General features: G+C 40.4%; 1 protein-coding gene and 1 pseudogene across 8 annotated transcripts in view; both read left to right on the top strand.

Moving 5' to 3' along the window:
* phldb3 (pleckstrin homology-like domain, family B, member 3) overlaps nucleotides 1-12,526 on the top strand; it is a 28,173-nt gene extending 15,647 nt beyond the window's left edge. For 7 of the 8 annotated variants that reach the window (XM_034103239.1, XM_034103234.1, XM_034103238.1 and 4 more), the window contains 10 exons: nucleotides 250-432; nucleotides 3,554-3,664; nucleotides 5,237-5,338; nucleotides 5,630-5,720; nucleotides 6,215-6,428; nucleotides 8,718-8,799; nucleotides 9,129-9,272; nucleotides 10,619-10,841; nucleotides 11,070-11,155; nucleotides 11,752-12,526. In XM_034103239.1, coding sequence (XP_033959130.1) covers nucleotides 250-432; nucleotides 3,554-3,664; nucleotides 5,237-5,338; nucleotides 5,630-5,720; nucleotides 6,215-6,428; nucleotides 8,718-8,799; nucleotides 9,129-9,272; nucleotides 10,619-10,841; nucleotides 11,070-11,155; nucleotides 11,752-11,886 — 1,371 coding nt within the window. In that variant the 3' untranslated portion in view covers nucleotides 11,887-12,526. The remainder of the gene's footprint in view (nucleotides 1-249; nucleotides 433-3,553; nucleotides 3,665-5,236; nucleotides 5,339-5,629; nucleotides 5,721-6,214; nucleotides 6,429-8,717; nucleotides 8,800-9,128; nucleotides 9,273-10,618; nucleotides 10,842-11,069; nucleotides 11,156-11,751) is intronic. The other variant, XM_034103236.1, reaches the window with a different exon arrangement.
* A 2,502-nt stretch (nucleotides 12,527-15,028) lies between these two features.
* Nucleotides 15,029-24,059, top strand: LOC117460545 (myelin-associated glycoprotein-like; annotated as a pseudogene).
* The last annotated feature ends 2,300 nt before the right edge of the window (nucleotides 24,060-26,359 follow it).

The raw sequence follows: 26,359 nt of genomic DNA, 5'->3' as shown, positions 1-26,359 counted from the left end.
CAGATGACGTTTTTGTATGTATTTATTGTCAAAGCATTTAATGTATTCATTGCTATTGGGATGTTAAGAGCATTCCATGGAATATAACAAAAAGTGTTTCTGAAGTGAATTACCTACCCCACCTTTAATATCTGAGTGCTGTTTATCAGCTATCAGAGTTTTATTGTGATATTTATTGGCATACAAAAAAGATAGATATGTAAACAATGGCTGAGTTGTATTTGACTCGATCATTCGTCTTGATTGCAGGAGAGAGAGGCGATGGAAGCGGCGGTCCGGGCGTTTGAGGACTGGGAGTTTAGTGTTCTGGAGAAGGAGAGCGGACTTGATGAGGATGATGAGAGCACGGTTGATGAAGATGGGGAGGAAGAGAGTGAAGGGGAGATGGATAAGGAAATCCTGCGTCAGCAGCATGCGATCAACAGTGGACAGGTAAACAACAAGGTTTTGTCGAAGGAATTTTTCTCCGAGAATTTCACAACTGCCCCTGACGTGTGATACGGCTTATCTGTGTGTCATGTGCTTCATATCAGTGTTACCCCCGCTGGCTGACATGGGATTAACCTTCACACACAGAACTCGTAATACAGAGTTGTGACATTAGACTTCTGCACAGAGCAGGTGGACAAACAAACAACACCCCACAATCAATCAGTCTAACACAGTAGCCCGGCAGAGACGTCTACATTTGTCAAATATGACAACGCTGGAACTCAAAGTCCATGTGAATGCACGCCAACACAGGAAGGTGATGCCTATAACAACTACTCGTATATCTTACTACAATTTACTTCATATTTTAGGGGTTTATCATTAATTTATCATGTTAATAATTTCCAATTATCTTTTCTTCATTGATTTCTGATAGTTTTCTCATATTTATTGATTATGTTTGTGTCATCAGTGTTGGTAGAGAAATAGATCACAAAAACATATTCATATCAATTTAAACGATGCACGACATAGAATAGACTTTAATGCTGTTGTTACTGCAAACATTGGCTTCACGATTGTGTGAGACAAATGATACACAATCCTTTACTTCACCAAGTTGGCTTTCTTGTTTTCCTTTTTTAACCTCAGAACGGTTTTCCAGCATCCTCCAATTATGAGCATCTGAAATTAATCTTCTCTCTTCAGAGTCAAAATAAGGAGTGCTCAGAGCAGAAAGGGAACTGTAAAGCCACAAATCTGAGCTCCTCCTAAAATAATCACAGAGTTGATTGCATTAATCAGCAAAGCTATACATCTGCAGATTCTATTTTTTGCACTCCAGCTCGGTGAAAATCATCATTATTGGCTGATTTGCTCCAAAGGCCTCCCTACCACTTTAAAGCAGTGTGCACATGCACTGTCCTCAAGTCACAGTCCATGGTTGTCATTGCAGGTTAAGACTTGTCCTCCTTCCTCTCCAACCCGTTAAATCGTGACACGAGCGTGAACCTTTACACTCTCACCAGCATCACCCTGACACTGTCACATGACTCCAGACAGCAAGCTTAATTACATCAGAGGCCACCCTGAGAGAGAAATCCAAGGAGCAGGAAGGAAAGAAGAGCAGTGACAACGGCGCTGAAGATCGAGAGATAAAATGCATGAGGGGATTTGGAAACATGGCTGCATTGTTCTGGCTTAAATGATATTCAGGATCATCTTTGTTCAACATTGGGATCATGACTATTTGTTTCAAGAATGCAATAGCTGTATCACACTTAGAATTGGCAGTAGTCATGATCCTTTACAAGTTGATTTTAAATGTTGAAATGGTGAGAAAAATTGGATGAAATAAATGTGTATTCCCAAACAGAGATGAAATACAAAACAGTAATAGACAATAACAACAATAGTTCCCAGATCATGCACTCAAATATTCCAAAGCCTTCACCTTCAACTTTCAACCTGTTTCTGTGCAGCAGCGTGTATACAAATGGCCTGTGATTGGCCAGACAGTTTTGAATAGACCAGGCTTGATTGTAAACCCCACACCAGTAAATCTAATGAAAAGAGACAACGTACCACACAATGAATCTGATTTACTGTGGAAGCCAAGATGATGATTGTCATTGTCAAACACTTCATTCTGCAGCTTTGTGATGGGGAGAGTCAACAAAAGGAGCAAATTGGGAGACTAAACTATTCAGGTTTCGGATTTCCACGATCATTTGAAGAGGCCTGGAACATTTTGGCACTTGCGTGAGATATCCTAAATGTATAACTGCAGTGACGCGTCAACTGTTGAGTTTTCAATATCTTATTAAATGACCGAGACATGCTCTTTCCAACGGTGATTCCGACTTTCTTAAATGTGAAGGTGAATAGGAAACAATCTGTTGTTTCTTTGACAGCTTCATCAGTCTTACGCACTATAAAGGGACTCTACAGCCACGCTGTGAGGGTGTACTTTAACACAGGAGTGTTTTTAAGTTAAATGTTAACGCCAACATGCAGACGTGCTACCAATAATGATGGCAACATGCTGATGTTTAGCTGGTATGATATCTACCTTGTTTACTGTCTTAACAATGTTCATATTGCTAACATTTGCTAGTTGGCACAAAACACAAATTACAGCTGATGATGGCGCTTTATCTAAAGTCAGAAGATTACTAAAGTCTTTGCAAATGATCCTGAGGGATATATGATTGTTAGAAAACATTTATTTGCGTCTTCCCATAGCTGTCATATCTCTTGCAACCACATATTTCCATTTTGTATTGACAATGTTATGAAAGTTGAGTCCACAGTTCAAAGGGATTCATCCTCAGGGGACCATGAACCATCAATTTCATAGCATGGGTTATGAATGATAAAAGAAGGTTAATTGAAACCTTTTCTATTGTCATTTAATGAGTAAAAAAAACGTTTTGAATTTCCTCATTGCAAAATATTTGCAAACCTCCACTATTTCCAAATGTCTGCAAGATAGAAAGTGAAGGCAGCTGGAAAATCTTTTTGAGTTAGATCTTTGTTTACATTCTGACAGAAAGTTTCAAAATGGCTGTTGTTCCATTCCCAAGTCAGATTCCACAAGAACACATGAATACAGACAATAGATTGGATTGTGATGATGATAATATATAAATTGTTCCTCAATTAGCTGAAGTATGTGAGAGGAGGATTGTGTGAGAGAGACGGTGGTTGACTCAGCTGCAAATGACAGCTCATCCTTACACCCTCTGTCTGTCTGTCTGTCTGCCTGTCTCTCTCTCACTGTGTCACACTTGCTGCCCTAATGTCCTGATTAAAAACGTCCCATCATTTATTTTGTTCCACTCTCACTCCTGCTGTCACGTGTTCCTCTCCTGCCTCTCATTAACTTGCAAATGTGTGATTTGCATTGTGTCTCGGCTCAGGAAATCAGCTCGGCTCGGGGCTCCGCGTTTTCTCTCAAAACAGAATCCATGTTTACAAACCATTACACCTTAACATAATGAAAAGAAGAACTACACTAGGGGCCAGCCAGATGTATCAGATACAGCACACGCCAATTGTTTTGAGGAGGAGAAACCATGTGGCTGTCCACACTGATGGGAATTATGCTGCTAATTTTCAGGAGCGAGTGCAGCAGTTACAGAGACAGCTGAAGGAGATGGAGTGGGAGAAGGAGAGGAAGATGAACGCCTTGAGGAAGGAGAGGAGAGACCTCGTCCACACAAATCAAACGGTAAGAGACATGATATTATTGACTATTACCAACCACCATTACTACATCTGAGAGTTCATTCATTCTGTCGTTTGTTTTTTTACTTGATTGGAAACAGCATTTGAATTTTGCTAAAAGAACGAAAGATGGCAACTGTGTAAGAAATGAAATCCTATTTCCTCCCTAGTTTGCCAATTTCTTTTGAATTTTTCAAATCTGAAGTATAGCATTCAAACACATATGTTGACCTTACAAGTGAATAGTGGTTTTGTTTGAACATAGATTGCTAAATGAACTGTTAAGTGAGTCCACACCTCCTACATCAGTTTCTCTGCAAAATGATTCAGAAGTGTCAATATTAGCACAACCACAGTCATTTGTGTGGTAAAGGATTTAAAAAGTGATTTTTAGTTGCACAGCTGTAGTCTCCACAGTTACTGTATTTACTATGATTAGAGGAAGTTGGTTTTTTGTGTATATTTGATATCATGTCACCGTGGAAAGACCATCCTGCCATGTTTTATCAGTGTGTTATGAATATGTATTTAAATATGTATGTGATTTACTCAGTCACTAATTAAACGGAGCTGTGCCTTTATCACACCGCCAGTGGTTTGTCTTTTGAATTAGGACAGCACCAGTTAAAATGAGGAGGAGGAGGAGGAGTGGAGATCTAGACGAGGAAAAAGCAAATCAGACATGGAAAGAGAGAAACAGAGGGAGGGAGCAAGAGGGAGTTGGGAGAGGGAGGGAAGGAAAGGGATAGAGGGAGGAGTAAGCATTGTGAGGGAGGGTGCTGCTTATGTGAGTGTGTGTGGACATGTGTGTGTGGATGTGTGACAGGGAGAGAAGGCAAGCTGGGAGAAGTTCCACATCATTTTAACAAGCGGTAAGCCAAAGACACTCAAATTGATCTTCGTGGCTGACAGGCGTTTGAATTGTGTTTGTCAGAAACTGCCTTAATGCGTTAAGTTCATCTGGGAGAGAGAAGGGGAACAGCTGGAGGGAGGATACAAGGGAGTGGCAAAGGAGGAGAGAGGGCAAGACGGTGTCATGACCAAGTGACTCCAATATGACCGTGAGCAGGATGTGCTTCTGACATGTGGGGTTAATGCTCAGGGCTTGTTGTGTCCTCCAGAAAAGAACTTGTGCAGTAGATAGTTTAAGGGAATTTAATCTGATGGGATATCATAGTTGTAACAAGACGCAGATGTTGAAGAAAATGATATCCGAGGATCAGTTGCACAAATCTTCCCTGTCCGCACATTGCCCGTGGGCATTGTACGGGTGTAGAGTAGTGAAAGAGACGGATAAGAGTTAAACAGTTGACTGCATGTGGCGGCTGAATTACTCATGTGTTTGTGAGTCAAGCAGGGTGGGAGGGAAAGATAGTGAGTCAATGATAATTTTGTTTAACTCATTACGATCCCTCTCGGAAGTGGTGTTTTCCTTTTCAGCCAGATGTGGTATGTCGAATGTAAATCAGTGTTTGTCATCTTCCCTGCCCCTTCGGTTTATTTAAAACTGTTTCGCTTTTAGTTGTTTCACTTATACGTTGCTACATTTCAAACTCAATATATTCTGGTCCTACAGGTTCTCAAAGAGAAGAAGCCTCCCACCGATTGGTCGGACATCACCGGCTCAGCCCCCTGCATGATGTCACTTTCCCCTCTGGTGGTTCACACACCTCCTCAGGTATGTCACCATGGAAACAGCATGTGTGTACTACTGACAGCATGTGTTTACAACTAACGTTTAGTTTCAGTAAGTGCCTTTTTCATTTTCTCAACAAAGCTGTCAATCATTAGTCATTAAACGTCTGACAATTTCCCAGGAACTTTAAAGAAAAGGTTTTGTATGGTCACACCGGCTGTCAAAAACGAAGAGATTTTAACATCATTTAATGTTACAGAATGGCATAAAAACCTCAACATTTTAAAGTCTTCTCATCGCTTCAGCTTACATTATTTTTATTTAATTTTGAAGGAACAAAGCAAAGAGTCTGCCAGTTTGCCTAGAAGACGGAGCTCGCATCGCAACAACAACAGACTCAACGACAGGCCGCAGTCCGTACAGGGTGAGCTATACCATCCCCCTTTTTCTATTTTCTATTGTGCTCTTTAATTGCTCACGCTGAGGGCACCATGTTATAGAACAATACCCACTCTCTCTGCTCTCATTTTGTCTGACTGCTTGTTCAGTTCCCTCCCTTTTAGTCAAATCAAAGGTGTGTCGAATGCGTCGACAGGCTGTTATTACGTTGGTAGAAAGCAGGATTTTCCTGTATAGGCTGGATGAGCCACAGAAGAGCCGATACAGTATACTTGATCTCCAGTAGGATTTTTGTTTTTACACACACACCTATCCGTCTCCAAATCCCAGTAGGCTGATCTACAAGGTCATGTCAAGTCTTGCCAGGTGTCCTTCTCCTACATTATACATTCTTGAAAGCTGTAACTTAAATGTCTTGATCTAATGTACAGCATGATCCACCACCCCCATTTTTCTCTCATGCCACATATTATATAAAGTTATTCTCGCTGAACAATGCACGTCTCTTCCCTCTCTCAGGGTTGGTGAGGATGCTTCCAGACAGCCAGTCCCCAGGGGCTTTTACATCCCCCATCCCCTCCCATAGGCTCAGCAACGGGCACAGCAGTGGGCACAGCAGTGGGCACAGCAGCGGGCACAGCAGCGGGCTCAGCAACGGGCACAGACCTGGGAGCAGCAACGGAGGCGGGTTCCTCACACCGTGCAACAGCACAACAAGCTCCCGCGCTGCCAGGTCAGATACTATCCTGCTTGTGTGATGAGCAGTGAGAAATTAAGAAGGCTGTCTGTACTTCTTAAGCATTTACATGCAACAGTAGGGGCTTTTTAGTTGATTATGACAAACAACTAACTGTGAGGAGGATCCCTTCTTATGAAAGGTGCCGTTAAGAAAAAAAAAAAGAAGATCATTCCAGATAGTTTTGGCAAGTACTCAACAAAGTTATTGTTATGTGTTGGAGCATGTTGACAAGGCTATTACAAAGTTTAACAAACGGAATACGCCAACCGTTTAACCAGATTTTCTAAAGCACTTTATCTGGAAGTAATACTGAAGGTGTGCACACAGGCTGTGTCAGATATAAGTAATAGTAGAACAAAGTAAGTCAAAGGACAGTTTGGATAACTGCATCGTTTTATTTAAAAGCCTGTATGGTCATTCTCCTTGCCTAACTTGGTGTCTTTCCTGCACTCTTTACACATTCCCAGATCTTATCCTGGGACGTACTGCACAGTGTTATAATGACGGACAGGAATGATGGCGGAAACTACACTTTTTAGACTAATTACAATAAGTGTTTAAAGAATGTTAAAGGTCCCATGTCATGGCCATTTCTACTGATCATAATTCCATTGTTGAGGTTTACTAGAATAGATTTACATTGTGCAATGTTCCAAACTCACATTGGTTTCTCAAACAGCATCTCTGTATATAGATAGTATGTGTATTTACTCTCTGTCCTAAATGGCTTGTTGGAGCTCCTGCCCCCCCCCCCCTCCCTATGAGCACACTGTGCTCTGATTGGTCAGCTCGCCCACTCTGTTCTGATGAGTCCACCACTGTTACACAGAACATCAGTGATTATGTGTTACAATGGCGTTTGATAGCAACCAGACAATGACACCAGTAATGACAAACGGATGAGAATGCTGCGTGAGCACACACAGACTCACAGCCGCGTCAGTGTGTGCTCGGGCCGGTTTCGGGCTGGGTTTCGCTGTGTCTCGCCGACCGCCCGCCGTCTCAGGCTGAGGAATCCGCGGAGCTGCAGCTGAGAAAAGATTGAGTGTGTGAGGAATGTAGCGGCTCCGCGGACGTAACGTCACGGCTCCAATTGGTCCATTTGGACAAGGGGACGGGTAATAAGCGGAAAAGCATGTCATGGGACCTTTAAGCGTTTTGACAAAGGAACAAATATTATCAATTACTTAACCAGGATTTTGATCGGACGCTCAGAGTGGGGCTGTCTATATACAAAACGAACACACATCAGCAGCAACAGTTGTTGTTGTTGTTGTTGTTGTTGTTGTAGTGTGATGTGTTGAGAAGGGTGTAAAGCCAGTTGCAGTTCAGTTTGCTCGTTAGTTGGATTGTCATGCTATTTAATTTATCATGCTTACAAAACAACAACAAACACTCAGACATGAACATAACTTACTTTAAACACAAATGGGTGTGTTCTTTCCCAGGCTCGATGGAGAGAGAGCGATGGACCTGCCACAAAAGAAGGCTTTCTTCTTTAAACTCAACTCAAGTTTATTAAACCTATCTATTCAGAGAATGCATTTTATAATAAACACAGTATACGTTTGCACAGCAGTATAAGATGAGGCCAGGTGTACATCTGTATCATTTCAAACAATGTAACGGATGATCAATTGATCACATGTTGAACAGTTCATATTAAGATACAGGTACATGTTTTGCACTATGATTGAGAAGATACTCTTTCTAAGTTCTTTGCAGTGTGATGAAATACTGTCAAACTTAAACACATGATTTGGACTCTTACAGCTATGTTAGTTGTCTCATGTTGCATTAAAATGTCACATAGTGCTTTTTTTTATTAGCTTTTCTTTTTTAATGCTAATGTCAGATATAAGTAATAGTAGAACAAAGTGTCTTTCATTTTTTGTAAAGCACTTTGAATTGCCTTGTGTTGAAAAGTGCTATATAAATAAACTTGCCTTGCCTTACAAGTGAAATTAATTAACTTCTGGATTGGGATTCAACCTAATTCAAGCATGCTGTTTCTTTGTTTAAATGTTGCCTACATTGTACTGTGTCTGTTACTGATTCACAATTCGTTGTGGTTAGTGTTATACCATCTCTTTTTGGTTGAATCAAACTCATTTTGGACTGATCTCATTGGCCTGTTTCTATTTTAAGAGAAGGATGGAAAGGATTTTTTTATTTTGAGGAGTCTTCTTTGCATGTATGGGTTGTTTGGATCATAGCTTTTGCTGTATTTGGCCGATGCAGCTGTTGTGATATCTTTCATTAATCCTCCTCTTCCTCTCACAGCCCGTCTCTGTTGGACCTAGTTGAGATCGAGAAGAAACTGAGGGAAGCCAGAGCAGAGAGAGAGAGGCTGCTCAGAGAGAGGGTGAGTCACCTGCCGTGAGAAACGCTCGCTGACACCTCTAATCACCCGCGACACACGGCATTAGACACGGCTGTCTGATCCCTGACGCCCACTCAGCTCGCACATGAGGGTCCAAGAGGAAAAGCCAGCAGATGTCTGGATGTTTGTGATGCATGTTTACAGCATTGTAAAAGTCCAAGACTGAGGAATGTGTAGCCTCAGTCTACGAAAATTTCTTTTTTGAATGCACGTGTCAAGAAATCCATCGTAAATACTACTCTGTTAAAGAGTATCATCATTGTGTTATTTATTTTTGGGCTAATAATTCAATTATACATTTGTGCACTCAGGAAGAACGACGGCAGTTGTTTTTGGAGGAGAAAGAACAGAACGAGCTAAAGTCTCTGAAAACGGAGCCCACAGAACCTACAGAGCCAGAGAACCAAAAACGGCTCGAGACAGAAATGAAGGAGCAGCCAGAGGCCATTTCAGAGGTATGTATGAAATGACAAGGATCAGGTCGTGTGAAACATATTATTAACATTTTTATTCTGAGCAATGATCTGTGAGAAATACAATTATCAAATCTATGCAGCAGATCCAAAGATAGTCTTAGTTTAGTCTTCAGTGTGCGAAAAAGTACACGTCCCACCGTCCGGGACGTGTTATTTACAATATCGGACAAGTAGATCTTTCAATTGACTTGTCCGGCGGACAAGTGGCGTTTTTCGCCCTCATGTATTGACAAATTATTGATACATTCAGTTTACAAAAGGCAGAACTCATTCGCAAATTATACGTATCTGCCATTGTTCGTTTAGAAGTGTTAGTTTCGGTTCTGCTTGTCGATTCCTAAATGCATCTCGCCGCTTTCTGTACAGTTAGACGGGGGCGGGGCGGGGTGGGAAGTGTAGCACAGTGGCCGGGTTGGGAAGCAAAACTCTGTTCCGAGTAGGAACAAATAACCGGTACCGGGATTAATAAGAGTTGTGAGGACAGGAGGCGAGGCCGAGCCCAGCGGACTGCATCTCTCTCTCTCTCTCTCTCTCGCTCTCGCTCTCTCTCTCGCTCTCTCTGTACATTCTCAAACTGCACCACTTAGAACTAACTAAACAATGCAGAGATTATTTTTATATAATTGTATTCAATAACCGTAAGAAATTCAACAGTATGAAGTGATTTGTAAATAGGAATACAGATTTGACTTAATGTTTTCATAAATATATTTTTCTCCCAGTTTGTCATGGGACTTATTTTGACCCTCTCAAAGAACCGGAATCGAGAACCAAAAATAACCGGAACCGGAATCGTTAAAATCCAAACGATACCCAAGCCTATGTGTGATGCAGTAAAATCTTACCGCTCACTTACGTTGAGCGGTGTCGTATAAACCGTGGGAAAATGTAAAATACGATGACGAAGAAGAAGATTCCAGTGGCCCCAATTTTTGGCCATTCTGGACAAGTGAAAAATGTATTCGGACAAGTACATTTCCAAACTCACTTGTCCATGGACAAGTACTCTCTAAAAACTTTTTCTCACACTGGTCTATGCATTGAATTATTGATTTTGAGTAAATAAAACTGAAATCCTATAGTAGTAAAACTATGAGTTTGAACTTTCAACCCTTAGCAAGAGTTAGAATTTTTTTTTAAAACAGCATCAGAAATATTAAATGTCAGAACAGTATATTGCTTATATCACCATCATGAGTACAGGGTGTGGGACCAGGTAAATAAAAGCAGACACACATTTAAATACATGTACAAGAAAAGTGCAGCCCATTTTTTCTTTAAGGGCAAATGCACATGTGAGAAAACGTTTTTATTTCTGATGGCAGAAGGCCCTCGAGCCGCTCAGCCTGCCCCTCTTCCTCTCTCCGAACTTTGACCTCCGGGCCCATGTGGAGTCTCTGGGTCATGGAGTAAGTGGCAGCACGGACCTGCGCCTGACACCGCGACGCTGCGCTGGCTTCCTGACCAAACGAGGGGGGAGGGTGAAGACCTGGAAGAAGAGATGGTTCCTGTTTGACATGGACCACAGACGACTAGCCTACTATACAGGTTAGACCGGCTGGGGCAGTGGAGAGTGTGCACATAATGACTGCTTGTTTGAATACATGTACTAGATGTCAAACATGCTGTCAAATAATATTTCATATAACATCACTTTTCCGTCTTGATCCAACACTTATTATGCTGTACTTTGTATTGTGTTTTCGCTAAAATTTGAAAGCATTTTTAAAACAAAATGAGTTTGTTGTCACCCCACGTTTCTTCTGTTTTCTGCAGACTGTGATGAGAGGAAGCTAAAGGGAGTAATCTACTTCCAGGCCATAGAAGAAGTTTACCTTGACCATCTACGAACAGCCAATTCTGTGAGTAGTTATACACCGTCGCACCAGCGGACTCGGAAAGATCTGTTAAAGTTTGTGGCTTAGGGCTTGTGAAAAATCTCTGGTCTTTGATTCTGTAAAGAATATGTGGCTCAGTCATGACTTGCAAAAAAACATATGAATACGACATCTGTAATTTCCCCGACTCAAATAAAGGTTTCAAGCAATATATCTGAAAACCTATGTATACTAGTAGGACATAGAATTATAAAAAGACACGTTGAAGTGTTGGTTGACAGTATTACACATCTATTTATCATAATCTTCTTTCCTCGTCTTCTCAAATAAAATAAAATCGCTATAGTTGAATATCTGCTATAGTAAGTTCTTAAAAAAAGTTTGTAGTTGCATCTAATTTAATAGACAAAGAATCCATGCAAACTGAAGCACCCAGTTGTTCTACTTCTGGGAAAAGTTATGACGGACTTAGAACAGTTATTTAAAAGTTATTTATTTTTAGTAACTTGGGGTTTCACATGGAAAAATGCTAAATCTCTATGTTAAGGTACGAAAAAGTCAAAATACTTGTTCTTCACCCTGATTTATGACAGTATTTCGGTCTGTTTCTGTCTCTTCAGTCTCCACGGCCCAGCCTGACATTCTGCGTGAAGACGTATGACCGTCTTTTCTTTCTGGTGGCCTCCAATCCGGTATCCATGCGGATTTGGATGGATGTCATCGTCACAGCAACAGACGAGCACAGCCGTTATTGACCTCCTTCATACTTGACTATGAAACTCTCGAGTGATTATTGAGCGAACAATGCACTGAGTGTGTCTCTTGTTTGTTGAGATCCACCTCAGCAGCTGATTCTGTACCTGGACTCATAACTCTGTGGATAAAGTATGACACGAGGAGGTGCACTGGCTCCAGATGTTGAACAGATGTGCATGAACGCAGTGGGGGAAACTGTTACTTGATGCTTGAGTGGCGGCTGAGGTTCAACGCTGAACCAGCTGCAAGCCTTCAGCAGTTTAACACATCAGCCTGCAGCTGGGAGTCTGTTACTGCCAGGTTTCTCTTTGAGCCTGAGCTCCCCCTGCTGGTGTGAGCGCAGCATTACAGCGCAGGTGTACACTAAAACTACAACAGGGTGTGAACACAATACTAGCAACACCTGTCGATATAACTCGATCTAATATAACAATGCAACCATTGTATTAGACTGTGTGCTGCGTCACTGTTTCTGTCTTGTCTTGGATTGTTTTATATGGTCAGGTGTTTCCTCAAATATGTCCATATCCTGTATATTTTTCAGAAATTACATTTTTATGAATTAAGTTATTTGGAAGTGTATATGGGTTTGATATGCAAACAAATGAAGGCATGCACTGTTATGAATGCACTATTAAATGTTTATTCATACAAATGTTGGTCTTTTTTTCAATCAAAATCTGTATTGCCAACTTAAAAATAACAATGGCACACAAATATATTCTGATCATGGAGTCTTTGATTAATATTTAGCTATTTTGCAATGTGCTGTTTAGCCTCTTGCACACACCGTAGGTTGTGAATAGTTGCATAATGTCCAGTCGTCCCTATTTTTAGTTATGGTTATTGTCGTCTCAAGATATGCGTCTGTTTTATCAATATTTTCACAATTACTAGTCATTGGTCCTGTGTCGTGTGCCTTACATTTGTATATCCTTGTTGTTATTATACTCCTACAGGAGTATTTGGTGTAGCACTTTACATAACATTTCACAAAACACTGTTATTTTCTATATTTATTTATTTACAAGAAATATGTGAGTGGGCTTGCATCAAATCGTGCACAAACACACTCCTACATCCCTGACAACTGCGTAACTTATTACCTGTTTTTTTTGTAAAGTATTTTAACGACGACCACCTTTTCCTTGCAGTGCAGTGTGCAAATAGCAACACAGTAATAAGCTGCTAGATAAATGTCTTTATTGACGCAGAACACAATTTCCTTCCTGTTAGAGAGTTGGTGCTTAAGAGGATCTTCACTAAGATGCAGTTTTAACATGAACAAGAACAAACCATATACAATGTAATTGTTTATTTGGTTGTGATATATATATTTATTTGCACCAGTCGTGGCACCTTTAGAGCGAATGTCCTGCTCTTTTGAGATGCTTACTGTAACAGATAAGAAGAGTCTATAAGGCTTTGACCTCATGTTTCAGACGCTTAACCACTTCTGTCTTTCTTACAGCCAACTGACATCAGTGCTGTTTGAAAAGCAGCGTACAGTTTGTAACATTACGTTCTTGGTGTGATTCTAGAAAAATTCCAGCATAAATACTTGTCAAACACCAAGTATTTATTCCTTCATCGTGTTCATATCTGCGTAGCTCCTAAATTTGGCTGCTCAGTAAAGTTCAGAAATAGTTTCTTCTTGTTCAAAAACATCACACACAATGCCCACTGGCAACTAGTTTGGTAAAGTCTTTATACTTCACTTTGTTTTCACTTATATTTACTTCAAATTGACTGTTTAGTTTATGACACTTTATGACTTATATTGTTTATGCATGGAAAGTATTGAATTGTTGTTTCTTCCCTCTTTCTGCATTGCCTTTCATTTTGTTTCTCTTCACTTCCTCTTTGTTTCAAAATGACAACATGATCTGATGAAACAGTTGAGTACTTGAGTGTGGAAACAAATGTCATATTTGATCATTTTCTGTTTGTTGAATATGTAAATCAACAGCTCACTTTTGAAAACACATTTATATTTCATTATACAATTCTGGTTTGAAACATTGTTATGTGGATCCCTTATAAATGACTGATGGGACTTGTATTAATGTAGTAAAAAGATATTCAAAACTCTATGGTGCTGAAGGCCACACCCCGGACACATCTTTCAAAAGCCATCAACACACAACACCAGTCTGACATTAGGGTCACGCCCAGATTACTTGCAGTCTGGGTCGGGGAAACAAGAGAGGTGCCAATGTTGATTGTTAGGTCAAGAGTGGGACAATCTTTTCCCGGAAGGAAAAGCAGTTCAGTTTTGTCAAGGTTGAGCTTGAGATGATGAGCAGACATCCACTGAGAGATGACTCAGTTGTTGGACTATTACCACTGACCCTTCCATGCTGGTGAAACCTTTATTTGTTTCTTTATCAATTTCTGAAACATAGATCGGTACTGTATATACTAAATGAACTTGTATTATTTAAACATAATGTATTTATTTCTTGTCTAGAAACAGAACATATCGTATGCTGACCATCATTGTTGGCTGTAAGCTAAGATAATTGTTTTAAAAAACTTAAATGATTGCAAGTAATACAATGTCAGGCTTATTTTGTTAGTTAATTTGGTAATTTTGTTATATATATATATATATATATATATAACATATATTGATTTTTATTTGTAAGAATACTGTGCATACCTTTACAAAATTTCCATCAAAACAAATGCAAACCATTTAAAATAGTTATCATTAGTTAACGTCTTCTTGCTGGCTCCCTTGTATTATCTTTGAAAGGACGACATTATTTCCTCTTTTTAGTGATGACACCAGTAACAGTAAGAGTACATTGTACAAGTTAAAGCAATAGTTTAAAAGTATGAATTGTATTTAATAACTAATACTTTTCAGTAGTATTCATTATGTTTTTTAAATAAGCAGGCACTGCTTCTCTACTGCGTGAAGCTTGGAATTACTCAAACTGGGTTATTCTTTCAGCAACAAATATCAAACGTCACATTTGATCATATTTACTTTGTGAAGTATGAAGTGAAGTCAATATAATCCCCCCTATACAATATCTATTCTTCTTTACTGGGGCTATTCATATGGTAGTAGATAACTAGTAAATACAAATGAATATATTTCATGTATGTTGTGTGTGTCTGGTGCCTCTGTAGGAATATCAAGCTGACAGAAAAGCATGACGGGTGCTTTAAAGGTTTTCCTCCTTCTCCTTCAAGGTAGGGTTTCCAACAATGTAATGCCTTTCGATGTCTTTCGATTACTCACAAAAAGTGCAAAATATGCTTTTTTGTTTAAAGTTAAGGTTTTGTGAGTGTGTGCTGTTAATTTGGACGGGTTTGTTTTCTTTTAATTATGACAGTTTACATTTCTGCTTAATTTTCTTTCTTTTTTTCAAGATGAGCTACAGTGTAGAAATGACAATGAAAATCTTATGACCCGAGCTCCTCCAACGATAAAACATATATAATAAAATACAATTTAAAAAATAGTGCAAAAAGTCTATGTAAATAGAATATGATACAAGAACAGAATATGAAATTAAATATTGTACATTAAGACGAAGACAAATACGGTTTATTGCGGTGATAACTATTTAGATAAATAAGTAGATTTCAAGATGACAAACAGATGAATGTTTATCGAGGCACTCAACAGAGCTCAGGTGTTTAGCAGTCTTATGGCCTGTGGGATAAAACTGTCCCAGAGTCTGGTATTTGTTTGAATACTTAATTTTTCTTTAAACTTGGCAGATTTTTTATTTATTGCTTTTATTTCACCTCAGGTAGCTTATGCGTGACGTTTGAAATCACCATGCCTCTGAGTATAGATGGACTAACTGGATCCTGTGTGAAGGTCCCCTGCACTTTCGACTTCAACTCAAAGTTTGATGGAGATCTGGATGATTCCTGCAAAGCAATTTGGATCAGAGGAGGCACAGGCGGAACAGTTGTGTTTGATTCCAGCCTCACTGGAGTTCAGGCAAGCGGAAACCTCACAGGGAACCTGCTGAACAAGGAGTGCACCACCATCTTCTACAACATGCCACTGTCCCATTCTGACAACTACTACTTCAGGATTCAGTGTGAAAACAAGCTGAAAGGCACCTATCCAACAGGAGTCCGTATCACCACTCAAAGTTTGTATTGTGTCTTTTAATTGTTTCACTTTACACATCTTTTGGTTTCCCTCTTGTCATGTACTTTTTTTTTTTACTCCTCAGTTTCACTGGACCAACCTACCATAACTCCACCTACACTGGAGGTAGAAGAGGGGGCTCTGGTGACGCTGAACTGCACGGCTGTAGCTCCGTGTCCCATCCTTCCCCCAGATCTGACTTGGACCCCCAGGATAGGTGACATTGAGGAGAAACAGGAATCTGAATCCATGGTCTCAGTTATGAACTTCACCTCTTCTTACCTCCACAATGGACAGAATTTTTCGTGCACCGCTCTCTACAAACCACAAGCTGGCAACACCGACCCTCGGTTTGAAAAGTTTATGACCCTCCATGTTCTGTGTGAGTATGTTTCAGGCCTTTTCTTGTTGCTGAGTAGGATGTTGATTTAGTTCACATTTAATCATTCCCTTCATTTGATATAATGTGATGTTATGAAATGTTCCTCTTGGGACTCTGCAGAGTATTTGGATCAAGGTGTGTTTACTAAAACGGCAGACTTGATTATCTAGTGGGAAAAAATGGGACACTAAACCAAAGTCATTTATGTGCTGACTTGAGTTTATTTTTATTATTTAAAGGTCACATATCATGCAAAAAGCACTTTCATATGTCTTTATAGGTCACCATGCAATATTTAGGCAATAGCATAGGTCTCAGATATAACAAACATGTCTAAAATACCAAACAGATCACCCATGCTAGCCATGCCTCATATCCCTCTATTTCACTTCCTGTTACTAAAGAAAAAGAGGGGGCATAGCTTATGCCTGCTCATGCGGGACCCGGCAGATACTTTCTAAAATAAATGCTGCGTTGATGAAACGCCAAAACCACATCAAGGATTATTTCTGAAACATTATAGACAAGGATAAGGCTTTCTCTCTTGCTGGTTTACCACAAGGTGAGTTCCTTTTGATTCTGAAAGTTTTATTCAAGGACTCAGAATCAGCACTTCTCTAACAGGGCTGACATAGAGGGGTATGGCTAGAATGGGTGATCTGTTTGGTATTTTGAGCAAAACACTTCATAGACATGTTTTTTATGAGACAAATAATATATATGCTTAACATAGTATAATAGGAGACCTCTAAAGAGGTTTTCCACATTCTCCCAAAAGTTGGTAAGACTTGTATTGATTCATGAAGCCATCATAATGCTTTAATATGAACAACCTTGGTAGTGCACACAATAGGGTGTTTTGTACATTGGCATGCAGTATATCTTTTTTGACAAGTGCTATATGAGAACATTACTTTCACTTCCACATTTGTCTGTGAAAAATGTAACTACAGCCAGAAGCTGGTTAGCGTAGCACAGCACAAAGACTGGCAACAAGTGGGAAAACTAGCCTGGCTCTGTCTAACGGTAACAAAAACAGCTTACTAGATTTTCAGTCATCTCTTCCAGATCCTCCAAAGAACACATCAGTCAGCTACTCTGCTACAGTGCAAGAGGGCAGCTTGTGAATCTGACCTGCGACGGCAATGCCAATCCAGCTGTGTACACTTGGTACAAAGTGAATGGAGGTCAGGTGACCGATGTGGGTTCGGGGAAAAGGTTTTCAACCACTGTGTCAGAAGTTGACAAACAATTTTACTGTAAAATCAGTAACAGATACGGGACCCAGAACTCATCCATAACTCAGATAGACGTACAATGTAAGTCTGATTGAAAAACAGTCACACAGAGGATAAATATTGACTGGCAACATTTTAAAAGATATTTATTTTTGTTTTACTTAGTTCCTCCCAAGGAAACTACAATAATCACTCAGCATAAAGGTCCACTTTTGGAGGGCAGCTCGGTTTCCCTGCTTTGCAAAAGCCGGGCCAACCCACCTGTGACCAACTACACCTGGTACAAAGATGATGAAGAGGAAAAGGAGGCTGGATCAAGTTTGGTTTTAAACAATGTCGAACCAAGCAGCAGTGGTGACTACTACTGTGCAGCAAAAAATGAGCATGGGGACCAAAATTCAACACTGATTCGGCTGGACATTCAGTGTAAGTTGATTTTCACAGTAAAGACATTGATTTACACTGTCAAGTTCAACAGACTGGATACGGCTCTACTGCATATCCAGCTGTGGGCACCCAAACATGGTCTCTGAGGCCAAGAGTGACAGTAAATATAAGGAAAGCACAGACACTCATCACGAGGTCACAATACCAATCGATCCAGCAGAGTGAAAGCCTATAGGCAAAACACAGAAGATCAACTAAATATTTGACATAAAATGAACTTACCAACACTGAAGTAGATGGTCAACTAAATTCATTTTCTTTCCGTTTTTACTGATTTGAATCGCTCGTCTCCTCTTCACAACTACACTTTTTGCAGCACACGTACTTACAGCCAATCAGCTCTGAATTATGAGATGACGTTTTGGTGAGGTTGCCAGCACTTTGCCCCACTGGTGATTATTTTTTTGCCGCACACAATGAATACAAAAAGACTCTGAGAATGCGCAGTGTAGTTTTCACAATACGCGTTCATTTCTACAGTGAGAGAGAGGGGCAGCCCAGAGCTTGCCCCACATTGCTCAACACGGCAAAAGGCACACTGTGGACACTGTTAGAGACAATATTTTGATTTGATAAGAAAGGCCACCTAATTGTGACGTCTGTAGTCAATGCACTATAAAGGACTACAATTCCCACTGCGCCTGTTCTAAAGCCACAGTGATGGGCAACCTGTTGAGAGACACCGTCGAGGAACAGTTTTTAACCGTACTCGTACCGTACACGTACATACAAACCGTACAAGTACCCATTAAGTTGTGAAGTTATAAGCATTATCACGAAAGAAAGAATAAGTTGTTTGTTTTATTTGAGTTTTGCCTATTTCTTTTGAATATTGTAAAGGCCTATTTTTCTTTGTTGCATGTGCAAAAGTTTGTTATTTTATTATGAGCAAACACATCGCAACATCTTCTAAACCACCGGAGGCCAAGCAACACTTCAAACTGTGAGTAATTTAAAGGAAAGAAACGAGTTGGGACTGTCTGTTTAAGGCGTCTAGTGGCTTGGTGGAAAAACAAGGAAGGAAGCCACGACAGACACTAATCAGAAGAACGCAGACTAAAACATAAAACAGCAATGTAGAGACGAATCAGACGACTAAACATGATCTTTAAATATATTTTTTAACATATATTTTATTTATTATTATTTTAACTCATTTCTGCTGACAGTATGTGGGGCTGTGCCTAATGCCCTGCCCCTGAGGACGAGTCACCACTGTGTTACATATAATGCATATAATGGCACTGTTCTAGCGGTAAACACTGAAATATGGTCTGTGTTTCCATTAGCAAGCACACTCAGAGCTAACACCGTACTGGAGAGTATGTGTAAAGAAGCTGGATATAAAAGGTACTGTCCTGAGGTAAACCCGCAAGAGAGAAAGCGTTTGAGCTCCATACTGTTTCAGAAATATTGCCTAATGTAGTTTGGAACATAAAATGGCGTTCAATCAAGGCAGCTTTCAGTAGAGTTTCTATTAAGTCTTCTCTTCACAGAGCTCACCGCTTGCATGCAGACGCTCCGAAGGGGCGTGGCCAGCAGCATCTCGGTTACATTTAAAGGGCCAGACCCAGAATCAGCACTTTTGCAACAGGGTTGAAATAGGCCCCATAATATTGCATAATAGGTGAGCTTTAAATCATGTGAGGATGTTGTGTTTGGTTTCTTTTGTTTTGTTTTATTATTAAGATGTTATTTCCAAACACAGAGAATGAAGTTGTTTTTGTCTCAGTTTTCCAAAAAAAGGCAACTCAAAATGTAAATATGTTTTACATAGACTGTGATTCCCAAACTGTTCTTCTTGTACCATTGGTGGTAAGCAACTCCAACAGGCCTAAATCCTTAACTTAAAACCAAGACATTCTTTTTTATTTTGAAGTGACTGACATAGCATGAACTATTAACATCAGCTAAACACTATGTTTTTCAGATCTCCCTAAGAACACCTCGGTGTCTGTTGACCCCTCTGGTCCGGTGCAGGACGGCAGCTCTGTAACTCTGACCTGCACAAGCATTGCCAATCCAGCAGCAGTGAACTTCACCTGGTTCAGAGCGGCTGGAAGAGAGGAGAAGGTGATGGGCTCTGAGAGAGACCTCACCTTCAATGTGACCAAACTCTCAGAAGATCAGTATTACTGTGAAGCTCTGAATGTCCACGGACCTGGCACCTCAGAGCGTGTCAGCTTTGACGTCACATGTGAGATTGATACACTTTTTTAATTTTAGGTAATCCTTTGTTTCCATTAAACAAAATCAAATTACTTCTTTGTCTCAGTTCCTCCAGAGATCCTGTCTTCTTCCCGTTGCATCAAGATTTCATCCATGATCCGATGTTCCTGCTACAGCCAGGGGAACCCGCCTCCCTCCCTGGTTTGGAAGTTGGCCGGAGAGCCTGTCAATCACTCTGCTGCCATCCCAATCAGGGAAGAGTCCCTGGGGAACGTGGGCATGAAGAGCATCATCACCCTGTACGATCTGGACGAAGACACGCTCTCTCTAGTCTGCCTCAGCATCAACTCACTGGGCTTTGACAGTTTTGCATTTAACATGTCGCTTAGAAAAACTGAGCAAGGTAGAGGAATTGCGAGATGGTGAATTTGTATTCCTTTGGTTTTTCTGCATAGTCTGCCTCTCTGGTTTTAATGATCAATGTGTTTTGTGGGGACTTTTCAGGCTTCCACTCGTTGTCTTTTGGGATCGGTTTTGTAGTGGCAGCTCTGGGGATGCTGCTGGTGTGTGTACCGCTGCTGATAATCTACTACCGGTGAGAGACAACCTTTTTTTCAAAGCTTGTTTAAAAAAACACATTTTGAGGGTGTCATCAGAGGTGTAACTTCACTGGTGACCAGGCTGGCAGAACATTTAATCAGTGCAGCCATGGCCACCTCAGAACATTGCTAAATATCACCATGAAATGAAAGACTTTAATATAAAATTATAATAAATGACTCGATATTGTTGTGTGTGTTACTTTTAGGAAAGGAAAAGTCATCTCTTCCTCGAACAAGGGAAAGGCGGAGACATGCAACCCTGTAGTGACTGATGCGGTGAGTTCATGTTTTGCACATATCGGCAGATGCATTAAAACAGGAAGCTTCACTTACCCAACAAAATGTACTTTTTGCTTTTAAAACAGCGGTGAAAGTAGTCTCAAAAAGTCATTATATACTATGTCAAAAAGGCATTGTATGGTATATTTAAAAACTTATATTTTTAAAACTCATGATGTAGTATGTTCTACAAAGTCATTGTCATCTATATAATGCCTTCAAAAGTATTTCTTTTGTATGCCATGACAACATTTCAAAAATAATCAGAGTCAGTAATCAGTAAAGCATGCAGAACAAAGTGCTTTAGAACATGGTTCATATGAATAAAAACTGAAATATAATGCAAAGATAATAAAAAATAAGAAGGTAGTAAAACACAATAGATAAAAGTGAAAGTATATAAAAAGCTAACATGAGATGAAAAAATTATACCTAATTAATAAACATACTAACCATAATATTACAAAAAAAGAACACCAAAGGTCATAAGTCCAACTTTAATTTGTGGAAAAAAGCCCTTAGAAGTCCGTCAGTTATGCCATAAGAATGTAAAAAGTTGCAGTATAGTATGTTATAAAAGTATTTCAGAATAGAGTGGTGCTGGGATGCGTCCTAAAACCCGGAAGTAAGCTGCGCATGGGTACCTTCCGGCCCTTATAAAAGTATTATAGTATAGTAAGTGTCATGAAAAATGTCTAATTGATAATATAGTATGCCATGAAAAATGTGTAAAATGTCATAGTATTTTATTCTAAAATAAATTCACCGTATAGTATTTCCATATATATGTAAAAATAAAACATAGTATATTATGCTATAAAGACATCTCATAATTTGGTATGACACACATAATGGCATTTCATTTAAAAAAAAGTGGGCTATAGAATGTCAGAAACATCATTGAATGACATTTAAAAAAAGGAAACGATGAACAGTTGGTTTACTCTCAAACAAGCTTATTTCCCCAAAGTGTTCTGTTTAACAATGGGCCTTATTGTGCACTACTACCTCCTTTTCTAAATCACTAAAGCAACTCTTTTGTTTTCTGTAGTTCAACTCTTCAAAAGTGGATGTGATTTATGCTAATAAAGCTTTTCTGGAAGAGAGAGAAGTAGTTGAGGAGGAACCTCTCCATTACGTCAATGTGGACTTTGCTAAACTGCAGGCCCATTCAAAGGGTAAGCCTGGAGAAGGGGAGATTAGAGGCCTGGACTCAAAGACGGAGTATGCTGAGATCCGTCTGCAGTCCAGAGGAAGCATTGGAGGAGATGCAGAGGAAGAAGAGAACGTTTTTGACACTCAATTGGAACAAGAGAAGACACCTTAGTCTCATAGACCTTGAGGTGAATGTTTATGGCTGACATTTAAGGGAAATACTAGTGAAACACAGCAATGTTCGCTTCAAACTGCTACAGGACTTCACCATACAAGCAGATCCCCGCTGAGATAAAACTGCAGAAGCGGTGGTAGAAACTGCTCTGCATGCAATCTATTTAAAATGTAGTCACACTTGTTCCTTCAAGTTTAGTTCTGGACTTTTGTAACTGTACCCCTTTTTTTGTGACCATAAGATCCATAGCAAAACAAAATCACTATAAAATGAATACATACTGTATAGCAGGTAGTTACCCTGGAATGTCCTCCTTTGAAATCATGACTTTTACTATATTTAATATTTGAAAGAAGCAGCTGGACATAGCTTGTCACACTTTTGTATAGATATTTTTCTTCAAAATACAAAAACAAGAACTTTTGTTGGCAGTTATACAACAGCGGAATTCAAAACCGCTGTGCTTGGGTTGGCACTGGTCTCTCCTAGACCTACACATAGCAGTCACTACTGTAGTATATCCCCCTCAAAGCTGCGGGGTTTAAGGGGAATGGCTTTTGGGGCTGTTCCCTGGCCTTCACATAGCAGCCAGTTTCACTAGGTAGTACATTCCCCTCAAAGCCACGGTGTTTAAGGGGAATGGCCACATGGCAGCTTCGCCTGGCCCTCAATTTATTAGACTAACATCACCAGCGTCAGGCTCTCAGTTCACACAGTTTTGGGGCATGGGTATTCAATCTCCATGCAGTGTTGGTGGATCGTTATGTAATCATCACTCAATGTTCTATGTATATCTGTGGAGTAATGAGGCACGAGCCTAGACGCCAAACTAAAATGGTATGCTGCTTCTAATAAACATATCAAGAAACAAGTGAGTTATCTGACTGAAATGGGGCGAAGCCTGCGAGCTAGTTCAGGCAGTCAACTCGCCAATGATACATTAACACGTGACGCGGCTCGTCCCTCTTACAACCAACCAAACACATTCTCCTAAACATGCCGCTCTATTTAAGCTGCCAGATCTGCCTGCCTCTGCCTCGCTAATGCTGCTGCTGCTACGACTGCTATCATGTTGCTCCTGCTCGCCTGCCCCAGCTTCCACCTGTTGGCTCGGGAATAGTTATCTATTCATCACTCAATTCTCTATGTGAATCTGTGCAATGATGAGGCCCGAGCCTAGAAGCCAAACTTAAACTATAGGTTGCTTCTAATAAACATATCAAGAAACACGCGAGTTGTGTGACTGGAATAAGATTTTTAGACATAACAAAAATGCCCCCAATAATGTAATGTACTAAGCTGGATATGGCAAAAGCTTTTCTTCTGCTTCTGGGAAAGTAATGACAGAACTTAAAAGTAGTAATTAAAAAAAATATATATTCTGTACCTGGACCCATGACTCTGTAGATAAAGCATGACACGAGGAGGTGCACTGGCTCCAGATGTTGAACAGATGTGTACGAACGCAGTGGGGGAAACTGTTACTTGATGCTTGAGTGGCGCCTCAGGTTTGCTGCTGAACCAGCTGCACGCCTTCAGTAGTTTAACACATCAGCCTGCAGCTGGGAGTCTGTTACTGCCAGGCTTCTCTTTGAGCCTGAGCTCCCCCTGCTGGTCTGAGCAACACCTGCCGATATGCAATCCAATATAACAATACATATATTTGATTAGACTGTGTGCTGAGTCACTATTTCTGTTTAGTCTTCGATTGTTTCATATGTCCATATCCTGTCTATTTGTTTTCATAAATTACATTTTAATGAATTAAGTCAGTTGGAAATGTACATTTGATATGCAAACAAACGAAGGCATACGCTCTCATGAATGCACTATTAAATGTTTATTCATAAAAAGTTTGTTCTAATTGGCAATTTGTTCAACTTAATAATAACAATGGCACACAAAATATCTTAATTTTCTTCCCATCATGCAGCCTTTGATTCATATTTAGCTATATTGCAATGTGCTGTTTAGGCTTTTGCACATAGGTTGTTATTAAACATATAGTAGGTTGTAAATAGTTGCATAACTTCCAGTTGTCCTTATTATTAGTTGTCCTTATTGTCGTCTCAAGATATGTGTCAGTTTTAACAATATTTTCACAATTACTAGTCATTGGTCCTTTGTCGTGTCCATATTTGTATATCCTTGTAATATATATGCGTATAACCAAATATCTTATATATATATATATGTTACCTTTTTCAGAGAAACTCATAAACTTGATGTCCTACAGGAGTATTTGTTGTAGCACTATACATATTTGAAATGTAATACATATCTATCTTTATTCATTTCCAACAAATATGTGAGTGGTCCCGACTTGCACCAAATCATGCACACACACACACTCCAACATCCCTGAAACCTGCGTAACTTATTAGTTACGCAGTTTTTTTTGTTAAGTATTTTAACGACTTCCAATATTTCCTTGCAGTGCAGTGTGCAAATCGCAACGCCATTTCAGTAATAGGCTGTTAGAAAATGTTCTTTATTGACACAGAACACAATTTCCTTCCTGTTAGTGAGTTGGTGCTTAAGATGATCTTCACTTGTAAGATGTAGTTTTAACATGAACAAGAACAAACCAGATACAACGTAATTGTATAATTGGTTGTGATATATATATATATATATATATTTAGTTGAACCATTCGTGGCACCTTTAGAGCGAATTTCTTGTAACAGATAAGAATCTGTATAAGGCTTTGACCTCACATTGTTATGTGGATCCCTTAGAAATGACTGATGGAACTTGCATTAATGTAGTGAAAAGAGATTCAAAACTCTATGGTGCTGAAGGCCACACCCCGGAGTCCGCTCATTTCTCAAGCAGGTTTGAGCGTGAACGCACATCAATGTCCGGTTTGCGAGCCTTCTCCTAAACGGCGACATGATGAGAGCCGCTGTGCAATACAGCGTGTGGAGGTGCATAAGCCAGCTGTGGTTAACCTGTCGGTTAACAGACAACGGGGCCTGCCGTTTGGGCCGGCTGTAATCTGTCAGTTAGCAGGCAGTAGGGCTTGCGGCACAAGCCAGCTGTATTTAACCAGGCGGTTATTAGACAGCAGGGCTTGACGTTTAAACCTGATGCTCCTAACCTGTCGGTTAGCAGGCAGCACGTTTTTTTCCTCTGTCACAGATGTTCCTACTACACACGGTCGTAATGAGCCCAGGGCTGTTATTACGCGCTGTGTGAATAGCACTGCACACACCTCCGCTCATTCCTCAGCAGGTTTGAGCGTGAGCGCGCCTCAATGTCCAGTTTACGAGCCTTCTCCTAAACAGAGACAGGATGAGAGCTTTTTCGTTCCGGGCCCCTCTTGGGCTGCTTCACGGGCGAGGGCTCTGACGTGGCTCGTCACCATGACAACCACAGCACATCCAGAGCATGTCACGCGCTCTCAGAGTATTACTCAGAGTGGCGATGCGCGTATTCGATGGACAGATGGATAATAATAATAAGCAGCAAGGCCCACTGGGTAACCCGGTTGCCCCTAACCTGTTGGTTAAACCGGCTGTCTTTAAAACATATTGGTTTTTAGGCAGCTCGGTTTTTCTCCTCTGTCCCAGACCTACCTCCTACGAACGGTCGTAATGAGCCCATGAGTGCCATTATTACAGTGTGGACAGCACTGCACACACCTCCGTTCATCCCTCAGGGGTGTTGAGCTTGAACGCACCTCAAGGTCCTGTTTATGAGCCTTCTCCTAAACGCGACATAATGAGAGCCTGTGTGAAATGCAGTGTCTGGAGGGCTCTGCCGTGGCTCGTCACCATGACAACCACAGCACATCCAGAGCAGGTTCGCGCGCTGAGTGGCGGTGCGTGTGTTCGATGGAAGATTATATGCAGCAAGGCTCCCCGGTTAAGCCGGCTGCCAATAGCCTATTGGTTACTTG

Source organism: Pseudochaenichthys georgianus, chromosome 16 (assembly GCF_902827115.2).
Source record: "Pseudochaenichthys georgianus chromosome 16, fPseGeo1.2, whole genome shotgun sequence".
NCBI lineage: Eukaryota > Metazoa > Chordata > Actinopteri > Perciformes > Channichthyidae > Pseudochaenichthys > Pseudochaenichthys georgianus.
Note: the sequence above shows the minus strand (reverse complement) of the source record. Positions and strands in the feature narration are given on the sequence as shown.